The sequence below is a fragment of the Carcharhinus amblyrhynchos genome, chromosome 7 (genome assembly GCF_965287045.1).
Source record: "Carcharhinus amblyrhynchos chromosome 7, sCarAmb.v2.hapA, whole genome shotgun sequence".
NCBI classification, from domain to species: Eukaryota; Metazoa; Chordata; class Chondrichthyes; order Carcharhiniformes; family Carcharhinidae; genus Carcharhinus; species Carcharhinus amblyrhynchos.
In genome coordinates this window covers 4,925,862-4,938,096 of record NC_137330.1, presented here as the reverse complement: position 1 = coordinate 4,938,096, position 12,235 = coordinate 4,925,862, and the positions used below count along the sequence as shown (strand labels likewise).

Genomic DNA, 12,235 nt, shown 5'->3' with positions numbered 1-12,235 from the left:
CAGGCCATTCCAGCCCATCGAAGCTACAGCTACTCTTTGAAAGAACAGTTTACTCAGCCCCCTATCCCTATAATGTATTAATACAGCTAACTTCTTAATCTACAAATGTTGGAACATTCAGAAGCAATTTAGCATAGCCAATCAACCTATCATGTTCAACTTTGGAGAGCACAGTGACACAGTGGTTAGAACTGCTGCCTTACAGTGCTAGCAACCTGGGTTCGATTCCTGGTTTGGGTCATTATCTGTGCTGATTCTGCACATTCTCCCAGTATTTGCATGGGCTTCCTGCAATTGCTCTGGTTTCCTCCCGCAGTCTGAAAGTGGCGCTGGTTTAGTGTATTGGTCGTGCTAATTTCTCCACCAATGTACCCGAATAGGCGTCAAAGTGTGGCGACTAGGGGATTTTCACAGTAACTTCATTGTCATGTTAATGTAAACCTACTTATGATACTAGTAAATAATTGGAGTGTGCGAAAGAACCAGAGCACGTAGAGGAAACCCATGCAGACACGATGAGAATGTGCAAAATCCACACAGATCCTCTCGAGGCCAGAATGGAACCCAGTTTCCTGACGCTGTGAGGTAGCAGTGCTAATCAGCCTTTGAGTTTGAACTTAAAAATTCTGGACTGCTACATCCAAGTGACAGGAAGAAATGAGGAACGGTTGGTGCTGGTGACAAAGTGAAAAGGGTGCGAACTGTGTCATTAGTATTTTGTCGAATAATATGGTTTTACCAGCAGAGAGATTTCTCCGCATGGGTGGGGGGGGGGATGTCTGACTAAGGAATGGAGCACGTGACGGCAGAAAGAATTTGTGGACTGATCAGCAGTAACTATGATTGGTTATTTTAACTAACCAATCCAATATGTAGAATACATCACATCATTGCTGCTTAGCCAATGGTGATCGTGTTTCCCGCCCATTCTTCATTTGCATAGTTACTTACGTTAGTCTATAAAAAAGGGAGGTTGCGGTTAAAGTATTATTTATTCTGTATTTGTCGTGTGCGTGCGAAATGGTTAAAGAGAAGAAAAACCCGCCTCCCAAAAAGTATACTAAAAGAGCCTGGAATTGGACAATGAAAAAAGGGAAAGGGAAAGGGAAGGGGAAGAAGAAAAAGAAGAAGAAGGCGCCCAAGCAAAAGTGTTACACCGTCTGCGTGTACGAAGTGGCGACCACTAGTAAAAAAGGTCGCGGGCGAGGCTTCCCGCGGGGCTCATCAAATGAAGCGCAGTACCGTCAGCTCCCGGGAAATGTAGGCCACGATGCGCCTGCTGCAGCTCAGGCAACTGGCCAAGCACACAGTGTCGGAGAGAACAAAGACGGTGACTAAATACAGCTGCTCCAAGTGAAAATGTACAATGCATTATAAAAAATACACCGAAACAACCAAACGGCTCTTCTAAGAGCCACCCACAACTTTGTGAGATAGCTATATTATCATAATTTTATGAATTTTTTCAAATTGTCCTTCATTAGCCTTTCAGTCAGATTTTTTTTTGTTCTCGCCTGTTTGGTTGAGTCTGTTAACGATTGTTCATCAATACTGTGGCTACTGACCCCCCCTGTTCTCAGAAGAGTTGATATTCAGACACTTGCTCTCTTTAGGGGAGAGAGCAAATAAAGTACACGTTTAAAATTCTAGTTCTGTTCCGGTTTTGTCTCTGTAACCGATCATTTCATTCCCTGTTAATCCCGATGTTTTATGAAGCCTCAATCTCAATACTGGCAAATTTAAACCAAAATGTGTTCTCTGCTTCTGAGAGGCGCCAATAGGCAGCAGAGCACCACACGGAGACGGTGTTAGAATATTGTATATTACAGTGTTAATTTGTTAAAATCGACGCCACTATCGTCCGAAGTATTAGAAATGGGACCTCGCCGCCAGGAAAGCGAGTTTCAAAAAAGACCGAGATTGAGCCGGAATGGGTCACTGTAAAAGCGACTTGTGATTAAAATTATAACCAGTAAAATTATAGACGATAATTTCTAAACATTGTCATTAGGCGGTGTTTCCGGATGGAAGCACGTTCTCGTTTCTGATCTGTATCGGCAGCGCACACGTGTTGAATTCTTAAAAAAAGTCTCGGCATTCTGCTAACTTCGCTTTTTTCCTCCCGCCCTGCCCTTATTAACCAGACACACACAATCAGGAAATAGAGGAAGAGCTGAATGTTAAAAGTCACATTAAAAACTGGTTTATTATTTGTTTCACGCATTGGCGGAATTTTAAATGTGAAAAAAATGGGTTGGAATTTGAAAGCGTGGCCCCCGACTTTCCGCCCTCTGATTTTAATTCAGATTTCCGGCAGTGTGTTCATTTTTTTGGCTTCGGGCCAGTTAAAGTCTACACAACATCAGAAACTGCATGATAAAGAGAAATAAATGGAGTGTATTCTAATCTTGAACTGAAATCTGAATTGCGTATTAGCAATTTTACAATTCCTATTCAACCTTTTCTGTGTATTTTCGTGTACTTAAAATTTGAAATAAAGAGTCGGTCGGAATCTGAGAATTTGGCAGCCTTACTTTCCGCCCTCAGCACCGGGGCCTTTCCCGATTGGTGCTTTAAACAGATATCTGACTGGACATTGTGGAGAAGGTCTCATTAGGGTTTTCCCCATAGCCAATCAGCAATGTGTGCACCACCCTCCCTCCCCAAGCTATAAGAGAAGTGAATCTGGGCGGCTTTTCTCATTCTCTGTTAAAGTCTTTGTGAGATTGTGACAATGTCTGGAAGAGGAAAGACCGGAAAAGTTCGCGCTAAGGCCAAGTCTCGCTCCTCCCGGGCCGGACTGCAGTTCCCGGTGGGCCGTGTTCACAGGCTCCTGAGAAAGGGCAACTATGCGGAGCGTGTGGGTGCCGGAGCCCCGGTCTACCTGGCTGCTGTGCTCGAGTATCTGACGGCTGAAATCCTGGAGTTGGCCGGCAATGCGGCCCGGGACAACAAGAAAACCCGCATCATCCCCAGACACCTCCAGCTGGCCGTGCGCAACGACGAGGAGCTCAACAAGCTGCTGGGAGGAGTGACCATCGCTCAGGGCGGAGTGTTGCCTAATATCCAGGCTGTGCTGCTGCCAAAGAAAACCGCTGCGGCACCGAAGACCAAGTGAAGCGACCATTCTGAAATCTTAACCCCAAAGGCTCTTTTCAGAGCCACCCACTTCCTCTGTGAAAGGGCGATCCATTCTCTATTGGCGAATGTGAGAATTCCTTTTTTTTTCACTAAGTTGAGAAGCTACCAATGTACCTGTGAAAGGCGGGTTACTGCGAGAGATTTGATGTTAACACAAAGATTCACCTTGCTGCATTTAATTAAACTCGGGCCTCTCCAGTGCTAAGTTTAAATTATTTACAACTGCTAAACAACTGATAATAGATACATCCCACACAGTGATCAGGGAGATTGCTGAGTGGAAGAAACACCCAGTAATTTGGTGGCCAGCTGCTGGCGGGGAACTTTCTCTCCGGTGGATTTAGAACAAAAGAACATAAGAAATAGGAGCAGGAGTAGGCCATCTAGCCCTTCGAGCCTGCCCCGCCATTCAATAAGATCATGGCTGATCTGAAGTGGATCAGTTCCACTTTCCCGCTGTCTCCCCATAACCCTTAATTCCCTTGTCTGTCAGAAACCTATCTACCCGTGACTTAAATATATTTAGCGAGGTAGCCTCCACCACTTCAAGGGGCAGAGAATTCCAGAGATTCACCACCCTTTGAGTGAAGAAGTTCCTCCTCAACTCCGATCTAAACTGCCCCCCCTCCCTTATCTTGAGGCTGTGTCCTCGAGTTCTGCTGTCCTTTCTATGTGGGAAGAATTTCTCTACCACTACCCTATCCATCCCATTCATTATCTTATACGTCTCTATAAGGTCCCCCCCTCATCCTTCTAAACTCCAACGAGTAGGCAATTTAGGGAGTTGGGGGCCAAACTAAAGAGCAGGACCTCCAGGGTGGCACTCTCTGGGTTGCTGCCCAGTACCAGCAGGGCAAAGAATGACGAGATCATGCAGCTGAATGCATGGTTGAGGGATTGGTGTAGGGTAGAGGGCTTTACTTTTGTGGATCACTGGGAGGTGTTTAGGAGAGAAGGGCAATTGTACAGGAGGGGTGGGGAGAATTTGAATGGGAGGGGAACTAATGTCTTAGCGGGGAGGTTAGCTGGGGTGTTTATGAATGGTTTAAACTAATATGGAGGGGGGTGGGGAGGTGGCTGGGAGAGAGTCGGGTGAAAGGAAAATTATCAGGGAGAAGGAGGTTCTGAGGGACACTCGTGGGTTGAACTGTATCTGTTTCAATGCTAGGAGTGTGGCAGGGAAAACGGATGAGCTTAGGGCCTTGATGTTTGTGAGGCAGTTAGATGTGGTGGCTGTAACAGAGATGTGGTTACGGGAAGGGCAGGACTGGCAGCTGAATGTTCCTGGGTACAAGTGTTTTAGGTGTGACAGAGGAGGTTTGAAGAGAGGTGGAGGGGTGGCACTGTTAGTAAAGGAAAACATCACAGTAGTGCAGAGGGAGGACATTATGGAAGAGACAGGGATTGAGTCACTGTGGGTGGAGTTGAGGAATAAAAAGGGAGCGATTACGTTGCTAGGGGTGTACTATAGGCCACCCAACAGCCCGAGGTCAGTGGAGGAAGGCATTTGCAGGGGCATTTTGGACAGGTGCAGGAAGAATAGAGTGGTTGTAGTGGGTGACTTTAATCTTCCTGGAGTGAATTGGAGGGGGCCTAGAGCTGGGGGTACGGAGGGAGATGAGTTTGTGAAATGTGTTTTGGAAGGGTCTCTAGAGCAGTATGTAACTAGCCCGACGAGGGGAGGGGCTATACTGGATTTAATGTTGGGTAATGAGCCAGGGCAGGTGGTTGAGGTAGAGGTAGGCGAACATGTGGCTAACAGTGACCACAAGTCCGTCTACTTTAGGATAAAAATGGAAAGGGACGAGTGCCAGCCGAACGGGAGTGCGCTGAACTGGGGAAAGGCGAGCTATGGCAGGATTAGGAGGGAGCTGCAGGACACTGATTGGGAGGGACTGTTAGCTGGCAAGTCCACGGTTGGCAAGTGGGAGGCTTTTAAGGGCAAAATGAAATGGTTGCAGGGGAGGTATGTTCCGGTTAAGTGGAAGGATGGGAAAGGTAGGATTAGAGAGCCGTGGATTACAGGGGGTATTGAAGACTTGGTCAGGAAGAAGAGGGAGGCGTATGTTAGGTCGAAACGACTGGGTACGGAGAGTGCGCTAGAGGAATATAGAGAGAGTAGGAGGGAGCTAAAAAGGGGAATTAGAAGGGTGAAGAGAGGGCATGAAATGGCTTTGGCTGGTAGGATTAAGGAAAATCCAAAGGCATTTTATTCCTGTATTAGGAGCAAGAGAGTAGTTAGAGGGAAAATTGGTCCTCTTAGGGACAAAAGTGGGGAGTTATGTATTGAGTCGGAGGGAATGGGGGAGCTCCTGAATGAATACTTTGCGTCGGTATTCACAAAGGAGAGGGGTTCGGAATCGTGCGGTCTCTTGGAGGGAGCTGAGGATCAGTTGCAGGAAATATCTATTACAAGGGAGGAAGTGCTAGGGCTTTTAGGTAGCGTAAGGACGGATAAAGCTCCGGGGCCTGATGGTATTTATCCCAGGCTGCTTAGGGAGGTGAAAGATGAAATTGCTGGGCCTCTGGCGCAAATCTTTGTCTCTTCTTTGGACACAGGTGAGGTCCCAGAAGACTGGAGGGTAGCAAATGTGGTACCGCTGTTCAAAAAAGGTAGTAGGGATAACCCTGGAAATTATAGGCCGGTGAGTTTGACATCGGTGGTAGGGAAATTAATGGAAAAAATACTTAGGAGTAGGATGTATGAGCATTTGGAGCGTTGTGATCTGATTAGGGATACGCAACATGGCTTTGTTAGAGGGAGGTCTTGCCTTACGAATCTTGTGGAATTCTTTGAGGAGGTGACAAAAACGGTTGACGATGGGAGAGCCATTGATGTCATCTATATGGATTTCAGTAAGGCGTTTGACAAAGTCCCTCATGGTAGGCTGGTAGAAAAGGTTAAGGCGCATGGGTTACGAGGTCAGGTAGCTAAGTGGATTGAGAACTGGCTGGGTAATAGGAGACAGAGGGTAGTTGTGGAGGGGACCTTGTCGGGCTGGAGGCCAGTGACCAGTGGTGTGCCGCAGGGCTCAGTACTGGGACCTCTCCTCTTTGTAGTATACATAAATGACTTGGAAGAGAGCGTAGGTGGTGTGATCAGCAAGTTTGCTGATGACACCAAGATGGCAGGGTTGGCGGGTACTGAAGTGGATTGTCAGGTGATACAACAGGATATAGATAGGTTGGTGCATTGGGCAGATAGGTGGCAGATGGAATTTAATCCTGACAAATGCGAGGTGATGCATTTTGGAAGGAGTAATGCAGACAGGAGCTATGTGATTAAAGGTAGACAGATTAGGAGTATAGAAATACAGAGGGACCTGGGAGTGCAGGTTCACAAATCCATGAAGGTTGCAACACAAGTGGAGAAGGTTGTTAGGAAGGCTTATGGAATGCTACCCTTTATAGGAAGGGGTATAGAGTACAAAAGCTGCCGTCTAATGCTTCAGTTGTATAGAACATTGGTTAGACCGCATTTGGAGTACTGCGTCCAGTTCTGGTCACCTTACTACCGGAAGGACGTGGAGTCTCTGGAAAGGGTGCAGAGGATGTTTACCAGGATGTTGCCTGGCATGGGGGGGCTGGGTTACGAGGAAAGGTTGGAGAAACTGGGACTATTCTCCTTGGAAAGACGGAGATTGAGGGGGGACATGATAGAGGTATATAAGATACTGAAGGGAATAGAGTCAATAGTGAGAGACTGCTCCCTAGACTGGGTACAAATACGAGAGGACATGATTTAAGGGTGAGGGGGGAGAGGTATAATTTGGATGTGAGAGGAAGGTTCTTTACCCAGAGAGTTGTGGGGGTATGGAACGCGCTACCGAGTAGGGTGGTGGAGGCAGGAATGTTGGACTCGTTTAAGGTTCACTTAGATAGACACATGAGTGAAAAGAGGATGGAGGGTTATGGTAGGGGCTATTAAATGAGGGTTAGAACCTCGGGAGACACCGGAAAAGCAGACTTGTGAGATTAACGTTTTTGTCTTTTTATTCCGCAGGTGGAGGTCCACCTCGTTGTCAAACGAGGGGCATGCACACGGTGGGTCGTGCATGGGCTGCTCTTGGAGGTTCCGGGAGTGGCCTACCACTTCGTGTCGGTGTGGGTGCTTGATCCTGGACTGGTAGACGGGCGCCGCAACAGCTCGATGACTAGCACTGCTAGCTGTGCACATACGTGGATTTGGGCCTGTGTCTGTGGGAGTTTGTGCATTCTCCCTGTGGTTGCGTGGGTTTCCTCCGGGCACTCCGGTTTCCTCCCACACCCCAAAGATGTGCTCTTAGGCTGATTGGTTTTACCAAATTGACACTATTCTCCCCTGAATCTGGCTAAGTTAGGGGTTCCATTTGTAGACATGCAGGGTAGAATAGGTGTAGGGTGATGCGGCGGCGCGGGCTCGTTGGGCCGAAGGGCCTGTTTCCCGTGCTGGGTTGTTGTTTGTTCTTTGAGTATAGATCCAGTCTATTCAGTCTCTCTTTGTAGGCCAACCCCTTCATCTCTGGTATCAGCCTAGTGAACCTCCTCTGCACTCCCTCCAAGGCCAATATATCCTTCTGCAAAGGACTTGGAGTCTGTTTACTTCTGGCCATGATGTGTAACTGTGTGGGACACAAAGGCTGAGAATGCTGGCGCCGCTCTGTGAGTGTCTATTGAATACATTCTAGTCACCGCCCTCTGCTCCTGACTGGATGCTGCCTCATCCCGTGGACAAGTTTGTAAAGAGTGATTGGGCGGCAAGGGTTTCCGGGGCCTGATTTGCGAAACTGACAATTCACCAATTTAAAATGCTCGTCGATCTCTGAGGGACAAGAAACGGAAATTAACGAAAACTGACTGAAGCGAATTGTCTCAATGTTTTAAAAAAAAACTTTTCTTAACGCCAGGAATAAATTCAGATTCACTCCGTGATAGATCTATAACAAGCTGGGATAAAACTTCCGAGTGACCTGCGCAAAATGGAGTGTCACACAAACTTCACGTGTATGGGACTGTTTATTTCCATGTTAAGGGACAAAAGGGATATTCCGCATCGGTGAAGACTGGTAAATATCAATCTCAGCTTCTGGTCAATTGCATGTTTCAATGACCACGAATAGAACACAGAAGAGAAGACAGTGAAAATAGTGCGATGAAGCAAGAATGTAATGTTTGGAAAAAGGTACACCTGATCAAAATACAAAACCCAAGCAATCTTACACTTCTGAGAAGTTGACATTATGGTGAGTACAGAGCAGTTTCACAAGGGTAGGCCCAAAATGCTCTTTGGGACAGTCAGTGCAGATTCCATGGGCCGAAAAGCCTCTGTGCACTGTAGGGATTCTGTGGTTTCTAAGAATTATCAAAAACAAGCTTTAGACGATTGAAAGGAAGTGAATTGCTGGAGATCAACGAAGGAATGGCATAGACTATTATTTAAAGGGTGAAAAATTACAACATACTACTGAGCAGAAGGACCTGGGGGTCCATATGCATGAATCGCAAAAACTCAGTTTGCAGATGTAGCAGGTGAACAAGAAGGCAAATGGAATGTTGGCCTTTATCATGAGGGGGATAGAATATAAAAGCAGGGAGGTCTTGCTGCAATTGGCACTGGTAAGGCCGCAACTAGAGTACTGTGTGCAATTTTGGTCCCCTTATTTCCGAAAGGATATATTGGCCTTGGAGGAGAGATTGAGTAGATTGGGCCTGTACTCGTTGGAGTTTAGAAGGCTGAGGGGTGATCTTATAGAGACATATAAGATAATGAAGGGGATAGAGGCAGAGAGATTCTTTCCACTTAGAAAGGAAAAAAGAACTAGAGGATACAGCCACAAAATAAGAGGGGGGGGGGGGGGGCAGTTTAGAACAGAGTTGTGGAGGAACTTCTTCTCTCAGAAGGTAGTGAATCTCTGGAATTCTCTACCCGTTGAAGCATGAAGGCTACCTCGTTGAATATGTTTAAGTCAGAAGTAGATAGATTTCTGATCGATAAGGGAATTAAGAGTTATGGGGAGCAGGCAGGTAAGTGGAACTGAACCACTTACAGATCAGCCATGATCTTATTGAATGGCGGGGCTGGCTCGAAGGGCTAGATAGGAGCAGGAGTAAGGCTATTTCTTATGTTCTTAAAGATACATCAGCTTAAAACACCTGCAAATATTAATGGTAATAATGGATTAACAAATTGCAACGTCAAGTATATAGTTTGACACATTCTATCCTTTTTTTTCAGCCTCCCAGGCAGTATGTCATTCTATCAGATACACATTAACAATCACAGACATCTCTCTGAAACAATAATGCTGGTGGTTCAGTAACGGAACAAGCACAGGATCAGGCAGAATGATCCAGTTGGCATTGGAGTATCACCACACATATCAAATAAAACTTTAAAATTTATGACTGAAAATCAAAATGTCAGATCTTTCAAAACATTTACAAACATTTCGATCCCAAACCACTGTACCAAGGTCAGTGCTCTCAATGTGAGGATGTGGGTGGCTCTGAAAAGAGCCTTTGGGTTTTGTGAGAATTGGGTGGATTTGTTTAGCCGCCGAATCCATAGAGAGTACGGCCCTGGCGTTTCAGAGCGTACACCACATCCATGGCGGTGACCGTCTTGCGCTTGGCGTGCTCGGTGTAGGTGACCGCATCCCTGATCACATTCTCCAGGAAAACCTTCAGCACCCCGCGGGTCTCCTCGTAGATCAAGCCCGAGATCCGCTTGACCCCGCCACGGCGAGCCAGGCGGCGGATGGCTGGCTTGGTGATGCCCTGGATGTTATCACGAAGCACTTTGCGGTGCCGCTTTGCTCCACCTTTCCCCAGTCCTTTGCCTCCTTTCCCTCTGCCAGACATGATTCTTCTTCAGTCAAATCGCTGCTGAATGAGAGAGGAGCTGCTGCAGCTTCCTTTATTATACAGCTCGCCCCGACCTGACTGAGAAAGAGAGAGAGAGGCGGGACGGGGAGGAGACTGAGAGACAGACAGAGCAGTGAAATGTCTTTCACCATCCAGCTCCTCCTCCTCCTGCCCGAACCGATATTTTAGGTTCAAATTCAAACAGAAGTGAAAGCGCGAGGAACAAAATGTACAAACTGGAATATCATATACAAGTGAGTTAGAACCCAAGTCTACTCAATCCAGACCACAATATAACAGAATTCCAGGTACAATTTGTGGGTGATCGCCATAGGCCTACAACTATGTAAAAGCGTAATTATAATGGTATGAGGGTGGTTTGTCTAAGGTGAACAGGATATACAAATTAAGATACAGTTCAGTAGATGAGCAGTTCATATAGTCAAACAACTGGTCCAAAATGCTCAGCAGGAGTTTATCCCAATCAATAAGGGAGATTCAATAAGGAAGAGGCAATATCCATGGTTGATGCAGGAGGTCAAGGATAATGTTAAATTGAAAAGCAGGATATACGAAGTAGCAAAGGGTAGTGGTGGACCAGAGGATTGTGAAGTTTTTGTTAGCAACTAAACAGTAAACAGCTCATAAGAGAGGAAATGATTTTTGAGAGAAAACTTGCATTCAGCATTAAAACAAACAGAGTTTCTTTTGACATATAAATAGGGAGCAGGCAACTAAGGTAAATGTGGAATCCCAACTGACTGAGATGGGTGAATTAACAACAAAGAAATGGTGGATTATGCTAAATAATTTTTTGTATTAGTCTTTACCATGGAAGATATTGCAAATACTCCTAAATCATTAGATAGGCTAACTTTGAACGACAGGCAGAAATTACAAAAGTCCCAATCACAAGGGATGGAGTATTAGAGAAAATCAAAGGGCTAAATGTAGACAAGTCAATATAGATATAGCTTTTAGGGCTAATGGGATCAGGGGATATGGTGGGGAGGCAGGATTAGAATATTGAGTTTGATGATCAGCCATGACAAAAATGAACGGTGGAGCTGGCTTGAATGCCAAATGGACTATTTCTGCTTCTATTTTCTATGTTTCTAAGTCACCACAACTCAATGAACTACATGCTAGGGTTTTAATGGAAGTGGCTGCAGAGATAGTGGACCCATTGCTTGAATTTTAATTGTAACTTGCTAAGCTCCAGAAGGATACCAGAAGATTGCAAAACAGCCAATGTGACACACTTACTCAAAAAGGGAGAAAGGCAGAAGGCAGGAAACTATAGGTCAGTTAGTTCAACAACTACTAGTGACAAGATGTTGGAATCAATAATCAAAGAGGACATAGCTAATGATTTAAGAAAGCTGCATATAATAAAATTTAGTAAACGTGGTTTTATGAAAGGTAAATCATGGTTGACAAATTTGCTCAATGTTTTTAAGATATAACAGAGAATAGATGGCAGGGAGCCTGCAGATATAGTGAAACAATTGAAGGCCTAAGGTACTCCACTAGTTATCTATTTCCACTTTGAAAAGGACCCATTTATTCAAAATCTATTTCCTATCTGCATAACACGCAATTCCATGGGCTGTTACTTCACATACTAACCATTTCTCTGCCATCCTGTCAAATGCCATTTGGAAATCTAAATACACTAGACGTGATTTCATGGCAGCGGTCATTCTGAAAGCGTAAAATCCCACTTGAGGTCAATGGACCTTTCCACGTTCTACCCGATAGAATTGAAGGAAGAGTTTTAATATGAATTGAAAACTGGCTGTCAGATTGAAAAGACAGAGTTAGAATAAATGAGACCTTTTTTAGAGTTTAACTAGTGGAGTACCTCAGGGATCAGTTCTTGGCCTGCAATTGTTCACTATTTACATTAATGCCCTGGAGGTAGGAACAGAATGTAAGATTTCTACATTTCCCAATGATACGAAGATAGATGAAATAGGTTGTGATGAGAATATAGTGATTCTGCATCAGGATATAGACAAACTGGGTGACAGGGTGAAAACTTGGTGGTTATGGGGTTTTCTGGAGTTTAAGTATCGCCAAAACCTCAGTCAATACAAAGACTCACAAAAAAAACAGTGCCCCAGTTTAAAGACGTATCTTTATTAACCAACAATTGAAGAGAGAGATATCATTGGTCCTTCCAATACCTCTTGACAGAGACGGCTCTGAGCTTTCCAATATAACTCCAAGGTTACAATACATAGATCAA

General features: G+C 45.3%; 2 protein-coding genes across 2 annotated transcripts; one reads left to right on the top strand and one right to left on the bottom strand.

Moving 5' to 3' along the window:
* The first annotated feature begins 2,719 nt into the window (after positions 1 to 2,719).
* Positions 2,720 to 3,118, top strand: LOC145344740 (histone H2A-like). The gene has a single exon (XM_080191848.1). The coding sequence runs from the start codon at positions 2,735 to 2,737 to the stop codon at positions 3,116 to 3,118; it is 384 nt and encodes a 127-aa protein (XP_080047974.1). The 5' UTR covers positions 2,720 to 2,734.
* Positions 3,119 to 9,654: 6,536 nt separating this feature from the next.
* Positions 9,655 to 10,147, bottom strand: LOC145345403 (histone H4). Its single transcript, XM_080193219.1, has one exon. It carries the CDS (start codon positions 9,979 to 9,981, stop codon positions 9,670 to 9,672), a length of 312 nt encoding a protein of 103 aa, XP_080049345.1. The 5' UTR covers positions 9,982 to 10,147; the 3' UTR covers positions 9,655 to 9,669.
* Positions 10,148 to 12,235: the final 2,088 nt, after the last annotated feature.